Consider the following 21211-nt stretch of genomic DNA (forward strand, 5'->3'; position numbering starts at 1 on the left):
GTGGCAATGCCAGTCCTGCAGGAATTGATACTCGAACCTACAAAAAGCTGCACTGAAGGACACCGTAAAGTTTGTTTATTTATTTGTACATGCTGCCAATCGAAAGACCCGCCACGGTGGCTCAGTGGCTAAGGGCCGTTGCGCTGCTGTGCACGAGGTCCCGAGTTCGATTCCCGGCCGTGGCGGCCGCTTTTCTGATGGAGGCGAGAAGCAAAAACGCCCGTGTCTACGAGATTTCGGCGCACGTTAAAGATCCCCAGGTGGTCAAAATTAATCCGGAGCCCTCCACTACGGCGCGCCTCATCGCCTGCGTTGCGTCGGCGCGTTAAACCCCACAATCAATCAATGTCAATCGAATGAGGATTATAGCAGATGGGCAAACGCTTTAAATATATACGTCTGTTTGTCAAACAATTAGGAAGCAAGAATTTAACACTTCTACAGGTCACACTTGCGTCGCTTTAAGCAGTGCGTGCAAAATGAGAACATGAGGTTGCAGAGATTAACCCTGAAATTTTCATACCTAAATACGGAACGTGATAACTTGCAATCATATTTGTCAGGCCGACGTTTCATTTGGCTATTCAAGATCTGCGCTGCTAATCACACTGCTGATCCCTGCTGCTGATCGCACAGGGGTCGTAATCATTTGCTCTTATGATAGGAAGGATAAACCGCCCCTGCCTCTTGTGAGTGGAACCTTGAGCCCGCTCATCGTGCTCACCTTACATTGGCGGGGAGCGGGTCATCATGATGATGACGAGTCAAAACGTACGCAAGGAGAAATTTTTGCTTGGGGCGAAGCATGCATAATACTGTGAAACTCTGGGATGATGATGAGAGGGCTCATTGTCCTAACAAGTTAGGAAGTAAAGAACAGGAATCACAGATGATACCGAAAAAACGACTTTTTGGCAGATGCCACGAATGGAGCTGCATGCTTATAGAAAGTACTCCTGTACGTGCAGTGATGAAGTAGATAGAAGTGTGCTTCACATTAACACTAACGATTGCTTCACCGCCATAATAACCCTTGTGGGAGAAGGGGGAAGGGTGCACTTTTTGCAGGCAAGTCGAACTAGGGATTGGAGGCCAGAAAGCCAGATAGGCCTTCTCAGCGGAGATAAGTAACCAAAAAGTTATTCACCGTAAGGCAAACAAAACAAAAAAGACGCTGCGAGCAATGCGATAACGAAAGCTCCAAAAATTCCGGTGGTCCGTGAGCAGTTGCTGCTGCGGAGGCGAAGGCCTACACTTTCTTCCATACGTTGTTCAAGCACGATACCTTTAGCGAGTAGGCGTAGAGCCGTCGGTCGGCGCAGGCAGCCACCACCTGTCCAGGCTCGAGGTGGCAGAGCCCGACGGCTGAGTCACCGGGCTCGGCGAGAAGCCTGGCGTTCTTGTGTCCTCGCTTGACCACGAACAGCCGGTTGTCCCTGCCCGCCAGGGCCACGTGGAAGTCTACGTCGAAGGCGCCCTGCGCGTTCAGGCACGACACGGCACCCGGAACCTGCGCACGCCGTACAGGAGGAACAACCACAGGTGTCAGCATCCCGGATAGACGAAGCTGTGCGTTTCAGCGTAAAGTCGCCAGGCTCCACCATGAGAACTGTGCTCACGTTGTGGGGATGGCAGACAAGAAAGAAAAAAAGAACCAAAGATTCAGTTCAGTTCTGTTGTAAATAATTATTTACAGCCTCGTTTATTCGTGTCTGTTTCGGTTTCGACAAAACGAACGTCGAGGCGGCTGCCATGACAGGACGACGTCACTGACAGGCTCTTGACGTCACTGTTCTCGTTGCATCACGGCCGGTCTAGACCACGGAGGTTTTGGGCACGGAGTGCTTTGGGCCTGCTTTGGCGCCGCTTCGCGTTCATGGCGCGCCTACTTCGCACAGTTGATTAACTTGTTCGACAGCACCTTCTGGGTAACCGAAGGAATTGAGTGGCCGTACGGCAAAGATACGTTAAGGATTGGTTTGCATGGCGGGAAAACAAAATATACAGACCACACACAAACATATGGCTGCTATACAAACACTACCTTTTGCGCGGTGTTTGCCGAAAATGTGGCTCCGTTTTGTAAATTTGGGAATACCAATTTGGCTGTGTTTTAACAGGTTTTACAAAAGGCGAAAGGAGCAATTGGTTTTGATCACTAGCGATTATAAAAGTTCCCTCAGCTTTCTCGCAGTTCTGCAACTTGCGTCCAAAACAGAGTGTGCCTAGAACACGGGCCGGCACTTACACGCTCATCAGAAAAGAACAGAAATGCGATAACATCACCCGCGACTGCCCGCGACGCAGCAATCTGCTCAAGATCAAGTCCCTGACAGTGCGGTCTTTTCAGAAGCCTTCATTTCGCGATAACTCGCCGAAAGAAAAGGTTTAACGAGCCGGTTGTTTTGCTGGTCAGCCGCTTAAAAAAAAAAAAAAAACGCCGGGAACCCTGGTAGGCCAAAAAATTGCAGCCATACAAATCGCAGCATTTTATTTGGAGTCGCGGTGTTATCGACGAGATAACACGACCGTAAACATCGGGCGGTAAGTTGCGGCATGAGTTAAAATGAAGTATGCGTTTGATATTCTTAGGTTCCTTATCAAGCTGACAGTGTTTTTGTGCACTTGATACAACAGGGCAGCCGTCCAATTCAGTCATTGGCACAGAAATGTGCATCATTGCCGTTTGCCGATGGAGACTCCGGGCGACCCTCGTAAGTGTTGTTCGTGCGCAGAAGCAGCATAAATAATTAAGCACGCGGCCGGAGAGCGGGATAACAACAGAGGGTAACCTTTGCGCTGCATCGATTCGTCGTAAGCAGAATCACGCTAGACTATGTTGTGGCGTTCCATATTACTCTTGCTCATTCTTTGGTGCTTCTGAAGTCGTCGTCGTTCAGTTGCGCTTACATGTGCTGGGTTAGTACAATATTTTTAGTGGATCTTCATAATGTCAGAATAAACGTTCCGGGAATAAGCGATCGCCATGTATGCGGCGGCGTGCGATTATCTGCGCCGTCTATTGCGGCCGCGCACGGGTGTTTAAATTCCGCGCGGCACGCATGCCTCCTGCGTAGTAGGACAGGCATAAGACAGACGTCGCTGCGCAAGAAAAGGTGCCTCTGGGGAGAGCGAAGAAGGGAAGAGCCATGTACAGAGGCACAGCGACGAGAGGGCGAACGAAGGAGGAAGAGAGCAAAGGGAAAGCTGGGCGGCCGGCGGCGCGTGGACATTATCGGCCCGAGCAAACGATTTTTTCTGGGCCACAGTCGGCGCTCCTCTTTATATCTTGCTCCGTGGTCTAGACCATGTGGTCTGGACGCGCGCGCCAAAGCAAGCTCGCGCGTCCAGACCGGCCGTACATGCGGCCGGGCAACGAGACATCACTCCCAAAACTATGACGTCTAACAAAAGGCGGAGCAGCGCGCGCCAACAGCAGCCAGCGCCTTGGCTACGTCACGGGTTCCCTGACATCGGCAGTTTGAGTGTTTGGTGCGGGGTGCATGGCGAGGCACTCAACGCGTCATGCTGATGTCGATATTGAAAGGGTATGCGTTATGGGCTTTCTCGTGCGTGTTATGATTAAACTTGATTTAAAATATGTTACACTGAACAATTACTGTTGAAACTTTCTGAGATATATTTCCATATACGAAGGAACCTTTTTACATAGTTATCTCAGCTTTAAAATTTCGTGTCACTACTCCTTTTAGACACAAGCTGTTTTATCTTTTTTTTTGTTTTTGTAACGGGCGGGCCGAGTATCGAATACACTTCTAGAGCACGTGTTTGTTTTCAGTATACCAGGCATCGATCGGTAGCCGAAAGTATGATTTCCCCGTAGCTGGAAGTCGCGTTTGTGAATAAATCTGTTCGAACTTCAGTGGTAAATCATGTTCTTCTATTCCATCAAGTCAGCCAGCAACTGCAGCTGGCACTGCTTCCCCCCCCCCCCCCAAAAAAAAAATACCGCGCCGTGACGCATTAGCGACCTGTACAACAAAGACCACATAGTTGAAAAAACAGGGTTAAACCATTTATGATCAGCAATGAAAGCGAAGCAAATAGTGCGGGCAGTCTTCACTTCGCAGTCACAAAAATGCAAAAATGTATAGACACATCACACAAAGTAGGTGGCGCTAACATGGTTTGCGACTGCCGTCCCAATTACGGCTGCTGCAACTGTAGGCGTTACGGCTGTGAAAGTTTACAGTTTTCCACAGCGTGTTTTACAAACATTAAGTAGCTAGGTCTATAGAGACTGGCATGGAGGAAAGAAATGCTTAGGAGAGGCCCCTGCGATCACCGGCGCATTGAGAGAAGTGTGGAGGAGCATTCTATGCCGAGTACCCCCACAGCCAGGACCGTGTAACGCCCCACATTTCCACAAAAATGCAGATGTCGCGGAAGTTCCACCGGTAATCGTTATACTGTCGCAAATGAAATTAATCGGTCGAACGAAATTTTGAAAATAACAAAAAAAAAGAAAACAAAAAAAATTAGGGAAAATTACAGCTTCCGCTGTAATCGCTCAATAGCCCAAATGAAGATAAATGGTCCACGATAAGGAAGTCGTCCAGTTGATTCTGGGAAAAATAAACTTGAATTGAAAACAAGATTGTTGAAAAATAAAATATAAGAAAAATATAAAAAAATTACGGAAAACGGGGAACCGCGTAACACCCTGCATTTCTATGGTAATGCAGATTTCGCAGAAGTTCTACCTGTAATCGTTATAATAGCGTAAATGGAAATAATTGGTGAACAGAATTCAGAAAAGCCAAAAAGTTTGTCTGTAAAAAAGTCACACTCTAGAGAAGCGGCATAAGAATGCAACGCATTAGTAGAAAATTCTCTGAATTTCGCAGATTTTTAACACGAAAGTGTTTTATTCCCGGGTACACAAAGATGTCACCGACGTCATATCCGTCACGGAAGTGCAGTACAAACGAGCAAGCGGCCTGTAAAGGGTGCACCCCTGCACACAGGGTCTACTTGCGGGGAAGCAACCTTTAGAACTGACTTCGTTTTCGGGTTTTATATTTTATAACGGAAGTGTTTAAGCTGGTGTACACCAAGATTTCGCTGACGTCATATCTGTTACGCAAATGACGCCAGTACACCTTTGCCGAAGCGACCCGCCAGCAGGACGTCGCTCGCCAAGCACACTCACAAGACAGCCGCAGACCCGCAAATCATGCTCAGCTGCAGATTTCGCTGCACATTTTACTTTCGTGTCTTACCGATTCCTGTGAAAGAGAAATCAACCAAGGCTTTTTTAACGCTTATTGGGGACCACGTTCACCGGGTGTCTTAGCAAAGGCGCCGAAGGGTGGCCCACCGAGGGCCTACGTCACTGCGCGGCCCAACCGGTAGCCATGGTCGGCAGAAGGAGACAAAACAGACGACAGTGGAACGAGCGGAGGTTAAGGAGATGGCGTGGGCTCGAAAACAAGCAAAAAAGAGCGACCTACAAGAGTGGCGCTTCCGGCTTCAATAGAGGTGACGTTTGGTCCTCTCCTAAGCTTTTCTTTACTCCTAGATACTGGTAACCACAGAGGTATCTACCTGGACCACTGCGAGGAGTGTGAAGGCGTCCGGCTCGAGGACAAACATGCGGCCATCTTCGGTGGTCAGCAGAAGGCAACAGGCTGCATCAACGTCCGCGAGCTTCTTCTTCAGCAGGCCGAGGGCCGTCACCTGTAGCGAAGGACGTCGCGTATATATAGCTGGTTGCTTTACCTTCCTTTCTCAACGTTCACCTCCAGCGCACACTGCGTTGTGGCCACCTCCGTTCGCTATCGGGCTCCGGGAACCCTATAGGGGGATGTGAGCTTCCGTTTCAGGACACGCAGCAGCGTAGAGGTCCTAATTTCCCCCGTTTTTCGGTTCAGTAAAAGTTCTCGACGTACAGTGTCGCGAATGAAGAGCCGAACTACAATGTCATCTCCCAACTAACGGGAAAGATCAACCCTCAATATGAAACACGCACAACACAGACACGACCAGGACGAATAAATGACAGCGTCTCTTCAGTGTCGCTGCCTTCCCGTGCTCCACTCTATGAGCATGTTTTCGTCGGTAGCAATTTGCACGCAAAGTAACAGAGTGGACATGTCTAGAAGAAGTCGAAAGCCAAACACAGTGGAAGGATCACCACCACCACCAGCCTCTCTACGCCCACTGCAGGGCAATGACCTCTCTAATTAATACCCAATTATCCCGGTCATGTGCTAACTGCGACCAATTTATCCCCGCAAACTTCAGTGGGGGGATGAAACAAGGAAACTCGGGGGCAAAGAATAGACTCGAGCAGCGCAGGACAGGAGCGGGTGGAAGTCCGTGGCAGAGGCCTTTGTCCTGCAGTGGACCTGAGTAGGCTGTTTATGACGACTACGATGATGATGATACGTAACTCAGTTTTCGGTGCCGTTGGAAAGACCATCGATGGAAGATTGAGGGTTCCGCATACCTGGGTCTGCCTCTTCAGTGGGAAGTCCCTGTTGGCTTCGATGAAGGCCCTTTCGTCGCCTGGCTCCAGGAGCAGGAACCTGCAATGGAGAACGCGTGAGCAGCACCGTCGACACAAGCGTTGTGCTATAGTTCGTTACGTTGACACTAACTTGTGGGATCGTGATGTCAGCCGTCCCATGCCTCCCTGGGACCTGCGTGCAAAGTGGAAACCGCCATAACCAACTCTTTCATTGTTCGTGGCGGGATTATTCGATTGTGATGTGGCTGCCCACGTTTGAGAGCTAGGGAGAGAGGTTTGCTCGCTACGAGTGGGGACTGGTATAGTAGCGTCACTTTTAGCCGGTTTGTAATACAGGAGGTGCTGTTTCGATAAAGTGTCCGCGCATGCAGCGTGGCTTCGCACAGTCGTTTAATGCACAGAGATCGACGAAGTCAGGGGTAAATCTGCTTTGTACAAACCGAAATTTAACCTTGTGTCTCACTAATACAACGTAACGTCGAAAGCACCGCCAAGTCATTGAAACTTACCGCAGGGCCTCGAGGTCTTTTTTAAGTGCGTCTGGGTCGACTTGTTCCTGAAAAAAGCATGCGACACACGCACGGTGTTCATTGCGCTGGCAGTTTTATACGCATGCTGGGCAGGGTGTCCTGTTTTAGTTGCATCATTGAGTACAGAGCATTACGCAAGGCCAATACTTGGATATGGATTCGTTGTTTGGTCACCTCACCACAAACACGACATAGTTAAGTTGGAATTTATGCACAAAAAAAAAACAACAACAATCAGGTTCCTTTCTTGTCTCCACGACCGGCAATTCTCGCCCACTTCGCCTGCACATGTTTTATCTTTGCAGTTTCTCCAATATTAGTGCTCTTCTGACCGTTTCATCCTTCTGCATAAGACAGTTCACACGCGTTCGGGTCAGTGGCGTAGCCAGGGGGGGGCTGACCGGGCTTCAGCCCCCCCCGAAATTTTTCCGGCCGTCGCCGGTCTGCCTATATATGCCTGGTACGTCGCCTGCGAACAAAGCTGCATATCCTTTGAAATTGCCACTAGTAGAAGCATTCACGACTCAATGTCTTCCCTACGCAAGGGTGTTTACACAAAACCACGGCCGGACTCGACTCTTTTTCCGCGCTGCGGAAAGGGAGTCGAGTCCGGCAGTGACAAAATGAAGCCCCTGAAGGGTGCGAACCGCTGAGGGATGATTGCGGAGGGGGGCAGCCGCAGCCCTGAAAGCCACGGCGCCTTCAGGTAAGCTCAGCGCACGGGACGACACAGGCATGCGTTGTGTCCCTTTGTGCGAGACATGTGGCAACACAGAGAATAATAGGCCGGCTGAGTACTTCTCAGCAGAGGAGATTGACTCGGCCGGGGAAGCAAGGAGTGGTCCGCACTAACTCGCGGGAAAAAAAAAAAAAAAGAGGGACCGCCGGTCATTGATGGTTACGATGCAGGCCCGTAAGGGAACAGACGATCTTTGTATGTTAAGCAGAACAACGTGCACGCGGTGGTGGCTGACCACGGCCGCTCCATCTCCTAGAAAAGGGGAGATCAAGCGGCCGTGGGCACGTGCACATTCAAGACTCGTGCAAGGTAACTGAAGAATGCGATGAAACATGCAGTTTAGCTGGATGAATGTCGTGCGGGGGCAAAGGGCCTTTGCGAATGAGACACACAGCAAGGTACGCCCCTCTTCCTCGCGTCAGCCCTTCATTCTTCCTTTTTCACGTTTCTGTCGAGCCCGGGAGGGTTTTGTTGGAGTGGGCTCAGACTGCGCGCACTGAGTGTCTCCTTCAGACGGCGATGTTGCGACAATCAATTTCACCCCTGCGATTAGGCAGCTTTGTTCGGCGGTATTCTCCCCTAACCTAGGAAACTGGAGAACAGCGGTTCGACAAAAAAGGCGCGCTGCAGCTCCCCGAGCCAGTCCCAGACTTTATCCTAAATGGGAAGGCACCGCGGTCACCAGCCCTGCCACAGGCAGACGACGTCGCGAGAGTAACAACGATCAGGTGGCCATATTCTACCTCGATCACAACTAAAGCCCCTCCATTGCGTTCACGGCTGCTTTTTCTCTGGACGGCGGCTACCCAGAGCAGTGTATATTAAAGGGACCCTGCAACACTCTTTGAGCAGTGCAAGTAAACCTGCGCGACGTTTAGATTACACTGCCAGGAATACCTGAACCAAATATTACACGTGCACGTGAAGCGGTGAGCGCGCAAATCGATGTGAAAGACGCGGAAAAACCAACCGCTCTCTCTTCAGTTGTCCTCATTATGCATGGCCTAAGGGACGTCACATAGGCCATGGCTGCCCGATCGGCTGTCACTGGTCAACTTCGCGGCTAGATTCTCCCATTTCCGTCGTCGTCATCGCTGGGTACGAACCTCTTCTATGCCTGAACCTGTAGGCACAGTTTTGCCGTTTCTTTTGTGTTTTGAGTGCCGGCGGAGTTTGAGTGATGAGCTCAATACTTCCTTTTCAACGGGACCACTCGACTACAAACGTTTATTGCTTCAAAAACGCCCTACCAGCCCGAGCGCGCACTTGCGAGCAGGCACCCATGCCTGCTTTTTGTGGCACCAGACCGGAAATAGGCACCTCCGCGTTGCGGAGAAAAGGAGAAAACTACCCGGCATGTGATATATCGAAGGCCGCCGAAGAGAACGCCGCGAGCCGCCCCCCTCTCCGGGAGAGAGCGCGCAGCTTTCGTCGCGTTCCGCGGTCGAGTTGAGAGGGAACGATTATGCGCGATTTCTCATCGCGCGTAGTTTGGTTAATTGTGAACGGATTTTCAAAATTCTTGCGGGAGGAGATTTCTGGAACGATAGTCTTTATCCCAAAACACATTATTAGTAGTCAATGGCAAGTGTTGCAGGGTCCCTTTAAGGGCCTGAAACACAACGGCAATATGTCGCGAGGATAGAAGCGCCCCTGGTTTTGAGAAGCTCATGTTCCAAGTGCCAACACCCAAAAGAGGCCTCGAATTGTAAGTCATTTCCTTCCAGTGATTAATCCTTCCATGATCACTGATGTCTTTTGACGATGGAGGTTGCATTGTACGTTAAGTTGTGCTGTGCAGATCAGTTATGCATTCTCTGATATTTAAATAATAATTTCTTTATATTTATACGATGCCCCAGTACCTTGCGTCTGCGAGCTAAAATTGTGTATTTCGTTTTATTGCGAATGCAGTATTTGCGTTTGAATTGGTTGTTAAAAGCGCCACGGTGGAGCGGACAGGTGATTTTTAATGAGGGAAAACGTAAATTCAACTCCTGTAACGCCTAAATATTTTATTATGCAGGAAGTTGGAGAGGGTTACTCAGAGTGTATCGGGACAGCGTGAGTATCAGTACATGAAGAGTGAAAAATATATTTGTTCTGGCTGCAGTTTTAATAGTTTGCTTTTACTGGAACGAAACTCCATGTGATGTAGCCGCTGTTGCATTGTGTGCGCGTTATCGGGACTTTTGTTACCGCGTTTATTATCTACGCGTGCATCGACTGCTACACCCAATTTTAAATCCATAGCAGCGTACGTGCACAGCGCAAGTGAAGGACCTTCGTACTGGTGGCGAAGAAACGAACGTGCCTTTCTGGTAGAATTTTCTTTTAACTCTTCCTGACCTTCTTTGAAGTTCTGTGGACGCAGGAGTATCGTTCTTTCAAGGCTCAATCGGTCGTGCAAGACAACATAATTTCCTAATTAAATAAACGGGCTACAGACAGCAGGCCCCCTCAAGAGCACCAGCACACCTCCGCCCTCCTCATCCGCTCACCCCCCCCCCCCCGCACACACACATACGGGTGCGCGCTGTTGTCTTTATTCCTGAATCCACAACTGCTACTTATACATTCTAAAATGTTGCATGAAGGACATTTTGAGCAATCGTCAGCATTTCCTAAGTAACCGAAATGACCGAGGAATTATCACGGTAAACAACTTTGCAACTTTTAGCCAATCTATCCTGTCGTATAGCCTGAAACCATGCTTCAGTTTCAACATCACGCTCGCTGTCAACCAAGTTTAACTATGTCATTACTGTCCGCTTCATGCTGAAGCATGGTAGTCTTTGGTCTTTCTGTATACGGGGCCATGCCAATGCGCATGGTTTCTTGGTGCACTCCGGAAAACAAAATGCTGACTTGTTTCGCGCATCGCACCACGCCCGAAGGTCATGCTGGCTCTGCACAGCTGCCCAATCCTCCGTTTTCTGGTGGGCCAAGGAGATTCCCAACATAATTTCCATTTCCCGCGTCTAACAAAAACTACAAAACTCATGTGCGCCCTATACATTCCAGAGCCACCCATGCTTATGCACTGATATTTTTTTATCGTTTAGCTTTAAAACCGGCATTGTGTACTCGGCTGAAAAATGGCAGTGCACGCGTCAGCTAAAAAAGTATGTCCTTTCATTAAAGTTTGAAACCAAAATGGTAGGACCGCATTATAACTCTTTCCTCAGATCTCACGACAAAACTCAAAACAGCAATATTTTGCTCAGATTGCACAGAACATGCCTAACCGCAAGAGTACGGTCATGACATCGTCGTCTTTGCGTTACTATTTTTTCTTGCTAAATATAAAGTTCGATACAGTATCGAATGGTGAACTTTGCAGTGACTTGCTCTACCTCATCTAGGAGTGGTAGCTAAATGGGGTGGCTGCTCCAGAAAAGTTACTGGATAGTACGCGCCTTCAGGCAGACTATAGGGCATTTATGCACGAAGCATTGAAAACTTGACAGGTAATAATGCAACTATTTGAGAACACCAAGCTCATTACAGCAGACTCTACATTTAGGCTGTGCCGAAATGTAAACCAGATCCATTATGTTACGAAGCACAAGCTTCTCATGTCCGCCCGGAGACCTGATAGAAGCTACGAAATGGACTGTGTTGAGACTCAAAACAGAAGCGCAAATTTAAACTGGCATGACTTAACAAATACCAATGGCTGAATTATTACGGTTTGGTGTGGACTAATCTTGCCATGTTCATGTAATTTTCGTGCTTAACAGCGCTGTTATTGCGCATGATGTCTGTGTGTTTAGGGTTGATAGTTGTTAAAATTATTGCTAGAGATATAACGCTTCTTGTATGTATAATTCATAGCCTCTCATTTTTTAAAGATAAGATCTGCGCTACAGATAACGCAAGTGCATAGAATCGATGTATACTGCACAGAATGAGCTCCATTGGCCTGACACTGGCCGCTACTGTGCAGGCGTACGCAAAACATTTTATTTTGCATTTTGGACAAGGACAACTAAATAAAAAAAATCTAATTCTTACGGCCTACGTCATTTTATTGCGGTTGTCACACCTATCATACTCCGCACGTTGAGATAAAGCAAGTAATTGCATGAAACTATGGCCGTTTAATGCAATGCCTGCACAAGGTTCCTGTGCGTGAAATGTACGTCCCGTATCACGGGCAGAGATTTGTACCACGTGGTCTGCGGATTTCCGCCCAGTTTACAACTTCAGCTGGCACAAATACAATCATAATCAACACCAATATCATGAGAGAACCTTAAAGAGCCTTTTAAAGACAAAATACAACCTTGTTCAATTGAATAGCAACTAGCCTTTGGTAACTCGCAGATCTCCATTCCAATCACAGGCGTTTTTTAAACCGAAGCAATGCAACAAATGTCAAAATTTTTAAAATTTAGCGCTGCAGTGAAGTGATATCGGCAGGAGTGGTATATATATAGGCTAGCACTAACGCGTAGTTATGAGTGTGTTAAATGCACGTTAGAATTCAAATGATAAGATCAATGGAGGCCCGTCTACAATCGCGCAATCATGTTCCTTGGCGGTGACTTAAGTCGTTGGGCGCCAATCGTACCAACAAGATCCTGAACTGTCATAGTGAAATCGCCGCCGGAAAGTGGGCGGGGATTCGCCATTGCTTCAAACGTTTAATTTAATATTTTGATTATTCCTTTGAAGATTGCGATAAAACTGGTATCATTGATATCGGGACAAGGCAGACTTTTGAATGAACCAAACATGTATTTTATCTTCATAGCCTTTAAGGGTGCTTGCAAACTACCGCACTTTTTTTGTTCGGGGGGGGCGAGAACAATCTTAGCCCCCCCCGAACAAAAATCCTGGCTACGCGCCTGGTTCGGGTGTTCTGGCGCCCATTTCTTTTGCTGTCTCTTCTGCACGCTGTACACGACGATCTGATCCCTTGGATATTGTGTCACTTAGGTCGATTCTTCCTTTTTTCCTTTTTTCTACGGATGTTGGATTTCATCAATTATGGTTTAACGCATCGACGTTACACAGGCGATGAGGCGCGCCGTAGCGGAGGGCTGAGGATTAATTTTGACCCCATGGGGACCTTTAAAGGCCAACTGCACTCAAATTTCACCTCGGCCAAATTTGTTTTTAATGCGTAGTAAGTACCCCCAAATAAGCTGAGACACAAGTGGTAGCCCCGTGAAACGCCTCGTTAATCAGTCAGAAGCGTTTAAAAAGGCTCCGCCGCAGACCACTCTGCACCTGCCGGCGGATCGCGTAAACAGCCATGACGCGCCTGTGACGTTCCAGCCGACGGTGGCTTTTTCCTCTGGCCAGCCACGTAGCGGGAGAACCGGTCGAGCTCTGCTGCCCCGTGCGCGCGTAGAGCTTGCGCGCAGACATTCTCCCGAACTGGTGACCGTCCGGCCGCTCGCTGGACGGCTGCAACGTCAGTGCAATGGCCGCGCTCTCCTCGGTTTCGGTTTCAAAATCGCCGATTTTTGCTGGCCGCTTGCGGCGTCCACGTGCGTATTTCAGCTGTTGTATTTTGCATGTTGCTTTCTTTTTAAGCAGACTATACGGAAATAGGGTTTTCAAGAAGTCGAAATTTTGAGTGCAGTTGGCCTTTAACGTGCGCCGAAATCTCGACACACGGCATTTTCGCTTTTCGCCTCCATCAGAAAAGCGGCGCCGCAGCCGAGAATCGAACCCACGTCCTTGGGCTCAGCAGCACAACGCCTTGGCCACTGAGCCACCGCGGCGGATCCGGACGGTGGATTTATGAATTAACTTGATGGGTGTCTGCGCAAACTCAGCGCTGAGCAATTTGACAAAGAATTGTGTACTACCATGTGTTTCGTCTAATTGTGTACTTGTTTCTTTGGGATGAACATTTATACTCACTTTTGCTATGTCTCAATAGCTCAGACAGATTATCTGTAAATAAAAAAATTAAAGCAGTTCCACTCAGCGTGAAAACTGTCGGAAGTGCAGAGCAGTGATTCCCCAAACGGACTGTGGCGCCGTTCTTCGCTCTGATAATGATGATGATGATTGATGATTGCTATTGGTTTCCCCTTTGTAGCGGGGAAACCACCCTCCCGCTCTTTCCCTCTCTGTCTCACTCTCCTCTTGAACAGTGAATTGAACAGAGGTTTGTTCAATGCAATTCAATTTTCCCGCTTTCGCAGTGTTCGCGCGCTTTCTCCTGGGACAGCTTGCATCCTTTTCCTTATCTTTTCTTCCTTGTTCTGCCTGGTAAAACATTGTAAAACCTTGCAGGATTGCTGTCAGGGCTCGGCGCTGACGCGCCGTTTATACGTCTGACGTAATCATACAGCTCTTCTGTCGAAACCGGCATACATAGCCTGTTCGCCATGTCATTGGGTACCTGTGGCAGGCCAGAAAGCATCCGAAAGCAGACGACATCGTCCGGATTCCATGCACAAGCGGGAGTTCTATTTTTTTTTGTGCTTGCTATAATCTCGCACGTGCTGAAGCCTTTGTGCGCCATATCGAACGCGTCGCGCTCGTTTATTCGGCGGCCACTTTTTTAGCTTACTATCTTAAAAACCAACCCACCAGCGTTCCTAACTATACGGACGCGGGGACTGCCGGTTGATTTCATATGTTTTGCCCCAAATGTACCTGCAGTTTTCTTTGCTCTAAATAATGGGGACATGTATAACTTCTTGAAGCAAAGTGGAAAGCCGGGCTAGTTGAAAATGGTTCATGACTGGAAGTGCGCACAAAAAAACTTTATTGTTATCTTCCCTTGGTCCAGTTTTTTGTGCGCAGTACTAGTCATAAACTTCTTGATCAAGTATCCTCTTAACTCTTGGCCGTGGTTCATTACTGATTAAAGGGACCATGTATAAAAAGTGCAAGTTGGGCCATAAAAAGGACAGATTGGTCCCAATAACAGTGATGGCAATTATAACGCGAACATCAAACAACTGATTAGATAATAGAACACCTACAAAGCAGTGGCGACTCGCCAGACGCTTTCTTGCCTTGGCCCTAGGACGTCACAGAAGCTTGTTTGTGCGATTGGCGGCTGCCTACCGGGGCCACCGTCAAGAAACATGAATGTGCATGCGATTGTAGGGGTGCGCCTTTAGTTCAGCTTGATCGCATAAACGTTCTCATCCGTTAATCTGTAATAATTATGATCACGGCATATTCTGGGGTGTGTTGCACATGCGCAGTTACATTTTCATGCCGAGTGCACCAATCATCAATCATAAAGCCGCTAGCACAGCGCGCTGATAAAATGGCATCTCCCAGAAGAATGAGTTCGAAAGGTTTATACCATTTGAATACTATCACACAGTTAACACGCCGACAACTGTTTTTTAGTATTTCCCTTACAACATCACTCATAAAATTTTGTAGAGAAATGTTTCGAAAATTTTTAAATATTTTTATTTTTTGTTGAAAACAACATCCTTCGAGGGCGGAATGAACATGTGTAAAGTTACCAAAGGCTAGTTCATTCAAATGAACCGAAAGTTGCATATTCTCTTTATGGTCTCTACGAGCATTTCAAAGCAAACAAAATGCATCCCGATTTTTGCCGTACTTTAAGCTTTTTAAGTATGTCCATCATGGTAAAGCCAGTCTGTAGCACATCGATAATGAAATGACTCTTATGTTCTGCACCTGATTTTTTCTGTAGTTTTTAAACTTTTAAGCACAGTTGAACCTCCATTTAACGAAGTCACTGGGATTCGCAAATTATTTCGTTAAATCGGGAACTTCGTAAAATCGAGAGAACGACAGATTTTGTTCTAGAGAACGACAAATTCGTTGCCTAGTGAAAAAGCTTGTGATTTTCGTCTGCGCGCGCTTCATGAACAGCGTGAGCACACACTTCTCTTAGCTGGCCAGTGAAGTCAAGGCGTCCTCGGCACCCTCGTGTGCCCCAGCAAACCGCCTCAGAAGGTAGATGGCGTCCATCACCCGGCTTGGTGTGGGCACGGGAGCTTCGACAGTATCCGAACCGTTCGCATCTTCTGACTCCTTTTGTGCGCCGGAAACAAGCTGCACTTTCTCCTCGTAGTCGAGACTTCTGTTGTGCCAGTGTCCGCGTCTGCGTCAGCCTTCACGAAGTCGTCGAAGTTCTGATCGGCGGCCACCTCGTCACGCCAACGAAGTTCTTCCCAACAACTGGGCGATGCCTCTTCCTGCTCGTGTTGCGGACTTGTGGAGCCCGACGCATCCTCGGAAGAACAAGTGTGGAAGCTCCTTTGGAAGTGTGGAGTCAGTGTGCTACACTCTCCTACGCTGGCAGCACACTGCCAGACATTCTAGACGCCATAACTTTGGAAAAAACCTCTGTTTCTATGCATCTTTGATTGAGTTCCGGAATGCTTCGTTAAATCGGGTTTGGCGACGGAGTTTGTTTCGTTATTTCGAGTTCGTAAACGCATTAGGCTTATGGGAAACTGTGGGGGAATCCGAATTTGTTCGTTAAATCAGGAAATTCGTAAAATCGGGTTTCGTAAAATCGAGTTTCAACTGTATGTCCATCATGGTCCATCCAATGTGTAGCACATCGATAATGAAACGATTATTGTGTTCTGCAGGCCCCTTCTGGGGCCCCTAGTACAGTTTTGCACGTGTTCGTCACGACAGCATGATGTATACCAAAAGCACAGCTTCTGGTTGCGGTCGTTGCTCGGCATGCAAGGTGCCGCACGATACGGTAGTATTGGTTTAGTCGGTTCATTTTTTCACTAGTAACACAAGCGCAACAACATCAGCAACAATTCATCCACCAACAACAAAAAAGCAGGAACCACTTGTCCAAGGACATCTCGTTACGTGCATTTTCGACAGCGTCTCTCACTTGTTCTTTGTAACACTCAAATTGAATATATAAGTTGCAGCAGACCAAAACTTTTGGTTGCGATGCGTTTTCACATATATGTAGTCGGTGCCATTGCAAATGCGCAGCGGAGGTTATGTGGCTTGTATTGCCGGCCATATTATACCTACCACACGCCAGGACAGTCTATTCTTCCACTGTGGCCAGGACCCATTTAGCTGCAAACTGTACACCGTATCGCAAAGACATGGTTGCGTGTGTGCGAGAGCTATAGGTGCCTGGCGGTCTCGCACCTGTTGTCTGGCCCAGGCTTCGACTTCGGACTCGTCGACCACCGTGGACGGCAGGCTAAACTTGTAGAAGGGCCGCAAGTTGCGGTACACGTACAGGCACGAGCCCGCCGCGACGGCCAGGGCCGGGGGCTGGCCGGCAGGAGCGCTCTCTGCACGGGGCCGAAACGACAGTCGCCGATACAAAAGCCGAGTGGATGGTCACATAGTTGGCGAAAATTCGGGGTTCAATTATTCATTTCGAGGAACAGGTACAGATGATGATGGGTGAAGGAAGAATTTACTCATACAGACACATGCTCAGACACACTCCCAAAACGCGGCTGTCTTTAATGAGGGGTAAAATCAAGTTCCCACAACTTCCCACTGGGAATTGGCAGCTCATGATTACGATGGTGGTAACGATGCACCGTGGAGTGCGTAGATACTCCCGCAAATTTTATTTAATCCAGGCATGCTGCACCCTATTCAATGACAAAAGATCAACGTTTAGACAAGTTTATGACAATTGAGTATCTTGGTTATTCACCACTATCTACAGAAACACGTAGGTAAAAAAAGGCGCTCTCGCGATTTAAAAAAAAAAAAAACTTCAGTGGCACCTAAGCTTTCCCATATGTTGTGAGAAAACGGGAGCCTAATTTCTTCTTAAGTTTAGTGTCGCTGAGCTTTACGCAGCTGAGTTTAGTGTTGCCGAGTGTATGATGTCTCAAAACACGCAAGACAACAAACCGGCCATATTTCGACTTTTCGGTGATTTTTACGCAGCATTTGCAGCAAGGGTTCGTTGTGTTTCGTTTTGAAAATCCCGCCTTTTCCGAGCTACGAGACCGTTTTCTTCGAGAATACAGTGCTTTCCGACGTTCCACAGGCCGATGTGGACGCAGATGATGATGTAGACGTTACCTCTTTTGCTGCTGCTGCTGCGTTTTTATACCTCAGGTACAGATTACGCGCCTCTGACGAGTTTGCTTCACCAATGGAATCGCCAGGTGGTGAATCGCCTAGGAGGCAGCATCCTAAGTAGAGGTGCTATGGAGGAACTCTAACGCCAAGGACGTGCACAGTGCCATCTTGTGAATCACCCGCCAGGCGGAATTTCGCAGACAGCTTCGGGCCACGCTCTTTAGTCACGCCTTAAACTCGCGGATGATGATGAGGATGACGATTAGCGGCGCAAGTGCTACTGGTGCAAACGTCGCCGAGTAAACACCTCGTTGCGGTTGATACACCAGGGAACTGAGCCGTCAGACACCCTGATTGATTGATTGATTGATTGATTGATTGATTGATTGATTGATTGATTGATTGATTGATTGATTGATTGATTGATTGATTGATGACTGACAAATTTCCACTGACGACGATATTGGTGCACAGTCTGCTGCTTTCTAGGCCAAAGAGCGCCAAACGGGGAGCTCGCAAACTGAGCTAAGTAATGGTCACTCATTAAAAGAGTCACAAACCCGTGCGGAACGCGGCGATACCACAGGGCAGCGCTGCCAGCGCCTGCTCCCCCTGCTGTTGCTGCCGGCCTCCCCGGAAGAGTCGTAGGCGGCCGCCATTGCGCAGGTCCGCGATCAGGAGCCGCTGGTCGCCGTCGGCCAGCACGTCGGCAGTGCACAGGCCACCGGGAAGCGTGTACAGCGACGCGTACGGGTCGTGGTGCGCCCGAAGCCACGCACTGTTGCCGCTGCCGGTGGTCCCGCCTCCGATGCTACTGATGGTGCCAGTTCCGCCATCGCTCACACTGCCATGGTTACATATATGGGAACAAAGAAAAGTTGTGAGAAAGAAAAAGCACGGTCGTGGGTTTTAAAATAAATTGGGTGGACGGGGAACTTGGGGGATTTGATGTTGAAGCATGACCCGACTGCTTGCCGGATAATTGCAGGTGTTAGCGTGTTCTAAAGTCTCTCGCAGAGCTAGTGAGTAGCCGAGGATCCGCTACTGCCCCTATGAGAATGTGCACATTGGTTATATTTGGGGACAGAGAATAATACATATTATGACAATGAATGAGTACAGTTAAGAAGGACTTGTTGGTGGGCGAGTTGGTGCATTTTTAACGTAAAGTAAAACAATAACTGCGCGAATTGAAACTACCTGTGTACTTTCCTTTGTGTGGCCACCTCAATTTGCGCAGTTTTTTTTTTTTTTTTTACGTTAAATGGGTACAGAACGGCATCACGGGTGATCATTATTATAATCATCATCGTAAGTCCTTGTCAATGTTGTCGTTGGTAACGGGGAAAAGTAGCCACGCACGTGCGTACAGTAGTGAGAAAAAATTATGCCCATCTTCCCGCGAGGGAACCCTGATGTGATGCGACGCATCGGGGGGGGGGGGGGGGGGGGTTCAATTGGCGTTTCCATTGGGTTGATTCTCTAAATCGCGTGAAACGTGTTGTGAACGCGTATGATGCATTTCCATCACATGCGGGTGTTCTCATACGAACACCCGCATGTGTTTGTATGAGCGTTTGGACTGACGCTGGTATTGGATTGCGTCAGTCCACTCGCTGAAGGGACTGTCGCTTCCATCACGTCTTCATCGGAAGATCTTCTTCTTCAAGTCAAGCACAGAGGTATCGTCAAGCAAAGTCAAGTCAAGGGCGAAAGCGAGCGATTGACTGTTCCGGCGCCGTGCGCTCCCCCGCTTATATTCCCGCTTTTGAAAGGAGAGGAGCCGGGGGGAGAGTCGCGCGCATGCGCACACTTGCGCGCCGGAGCAGACGCGAACGTAGGCGAAGCGCGCGCACACCAGCTGTTATGATAATGAGACGGAGAGAGAGCGCTGCGCACAGCTGTCGGAGAGAAGAACGAAGGAGAGTTGCACATGTGCAGTGAGCGTGCGGACGCCACGACAACGGAGGGACATACCCGAGAGCAAGAGATGCGTCGCATCTAAAAAAGTTTACGGACAACGGGATTGCCGATTTCAGAAATTGTTTTCTACCGCTGCAGCGTGATAGCTAGTGTGTATGCGGCAGTGATTGCTTAACTCCTAACTTTTCGTATATTAGCCGCCAACTTGAAGTGCGAGAGAGCAACTCCCCGAAATTGCAGCAGTCGGGATCCCCAACGAGCAAACGTTTTCTTGGAGCGATGATTGCATCATATCCTGTGGACAAAAGGGAACGAGTGCTGTGTCCTGCGTTTCAAGCAGAGTCCAGCAGTACACTCGCGTAGAGTAGCAATCGACTTCTATCGGTCGCACAGAACGTTCATGCCGAGGTATACGGCTGCAGTGAATTGCCGCCAATGATTACGGATTCAAATGCGCTAGAATTATCAAAACAGACGACTGGGCGAGTTGGTACATTGTCTTGCTTGGTAACAGCGCAAATAAAACAGGACACAAAAGGAAGAAGGAACGGACACAGCGCTGTCCGTCAGCGCTGTGTCCGTTCCTTCTTCCTTTTGTGTCCTGTTTTATTTGCGCTGTTACCAAGCAATAGAATTATCAGCGTGCCAACGGTGTTCCACAGGGTATTGGGCCGTGCCTTCGCCACACAGGGCAGAGAAGGAGCAAGCAAATGTACCGTACGTTCACGATTGTAGGCACCCTTTTTTCTTCAAGTCTGGGATTATTACAGTGTCGAGGAAACAAATTTATGAAACAAAGTTTCCTAAAAATTGAAGATGTGATTCACAGTACGGAAGATAAATTTTGGTGCCTTTCAAGGCAAGAAATGTGTGACGTTAGAGAGTTCCAACTTGGGCAAGTTGGTACATGTCTAGGTGGAACAGCGTAAAACAGGACATAGGAAATGCCCGTGTCTATCTTGTCTCCCTGTAGCTTGTTTCAGCGCTGTTCCACCTAGACATGCGGAGTTTGATCTGGAATGGGTCTAGAACCGGTGAATTTATATGAATTGCACCCAATGCTAAATTCAGAAGGAGCGCACATCACCCCTGCCATAAAACACCGCCTTTCCGATGACCCCAGACGTGGGAATCCTGAGACTTCGGAATGGTTGGCCCTGTAAAGGCTGCATCACAAAAGAATTAGTTGCGATGTGGTGAAGTATGTCAAAGCGCCAGATTCACGAACATGTCATCCCCGCTCTCGTGCGCTGACACGAATTGGAGGTGTTCGCGGCAAAAACCGCCGTACGCTCGCCTCCTAATGGAAAGTGGTGAGCCAATCACAAGTGGTGCCTATTAGTAGCTGTAATTAAATGGGGCCTTTAACCTTAATATCAAAGCGCTAAGCAGGAAGTGACGATGAGCTGATATTCAAGGGGTGATGCACCATCTTGTGGCTGAAAGGTGGAGAGTACGAGTGGATAATGCTGCCAGCACGCGCCATGTAGCATCTAGTCTCGAAGAGACAGCGATTAGCAAGAA

General features: G+C 48.4%; 1 protein-coding gene across 1 annotated transcript in view; it reads right to left on the reverse strand.

The window, feature by feature from the left end:
- LOC144165979 (BBSome complex member BBS1-like) overlaps nt 1–21211 on the reverse strand; it is a 39392-nt gene that overhangs the window by 13516 nt on the left and 4665 nt on the right. The window contains exons 2-8 of the mRNA XM_077695650.1: nt 18325–18608; nt 16862–17010; nt 7003–7049; nt 6624–6665; nt 6473–6551; nt 5569–5700; nt 1286–1510 (exon numbers count right to left, since the gene is read on the reverse strand). Coding sequence (XP_077551776.1) covers nt 1286–1510; nt 5569–5700; nt 6473–6551; nt 6624–6665; nt 7003–7049; nt 16862–17010; nt 18325–18608 — 958 coding nt within the window. The remainder of the gene's footprint in view (nt 1–1285; nt 1511–5568; nt 5701–6472; nt 6552–6623; nt 6666–7002; nt 7050–16861; nt 17011–18324; nt 18609–21211) is intronic.

This window comes from Haemaphysalis longicornis, unplaced genomic scaffold, assembly GCF_048455015.1.
Source record: "Haemaphysalis longicornis isolate Haplotype H1 unplaced genomic scaffold, Haemaphysalis longicornis Haplotype H1 scaffold_153, whole genome shotgun sequence".
Classification (NCBI taxonomy): domain Eukaryota; kingdom Metazoa; phylum Arthropoda; class Arachnida; order Ixodida; family Ixodidae; genus Haemaphysalis; species Haemaphysalis longicornis.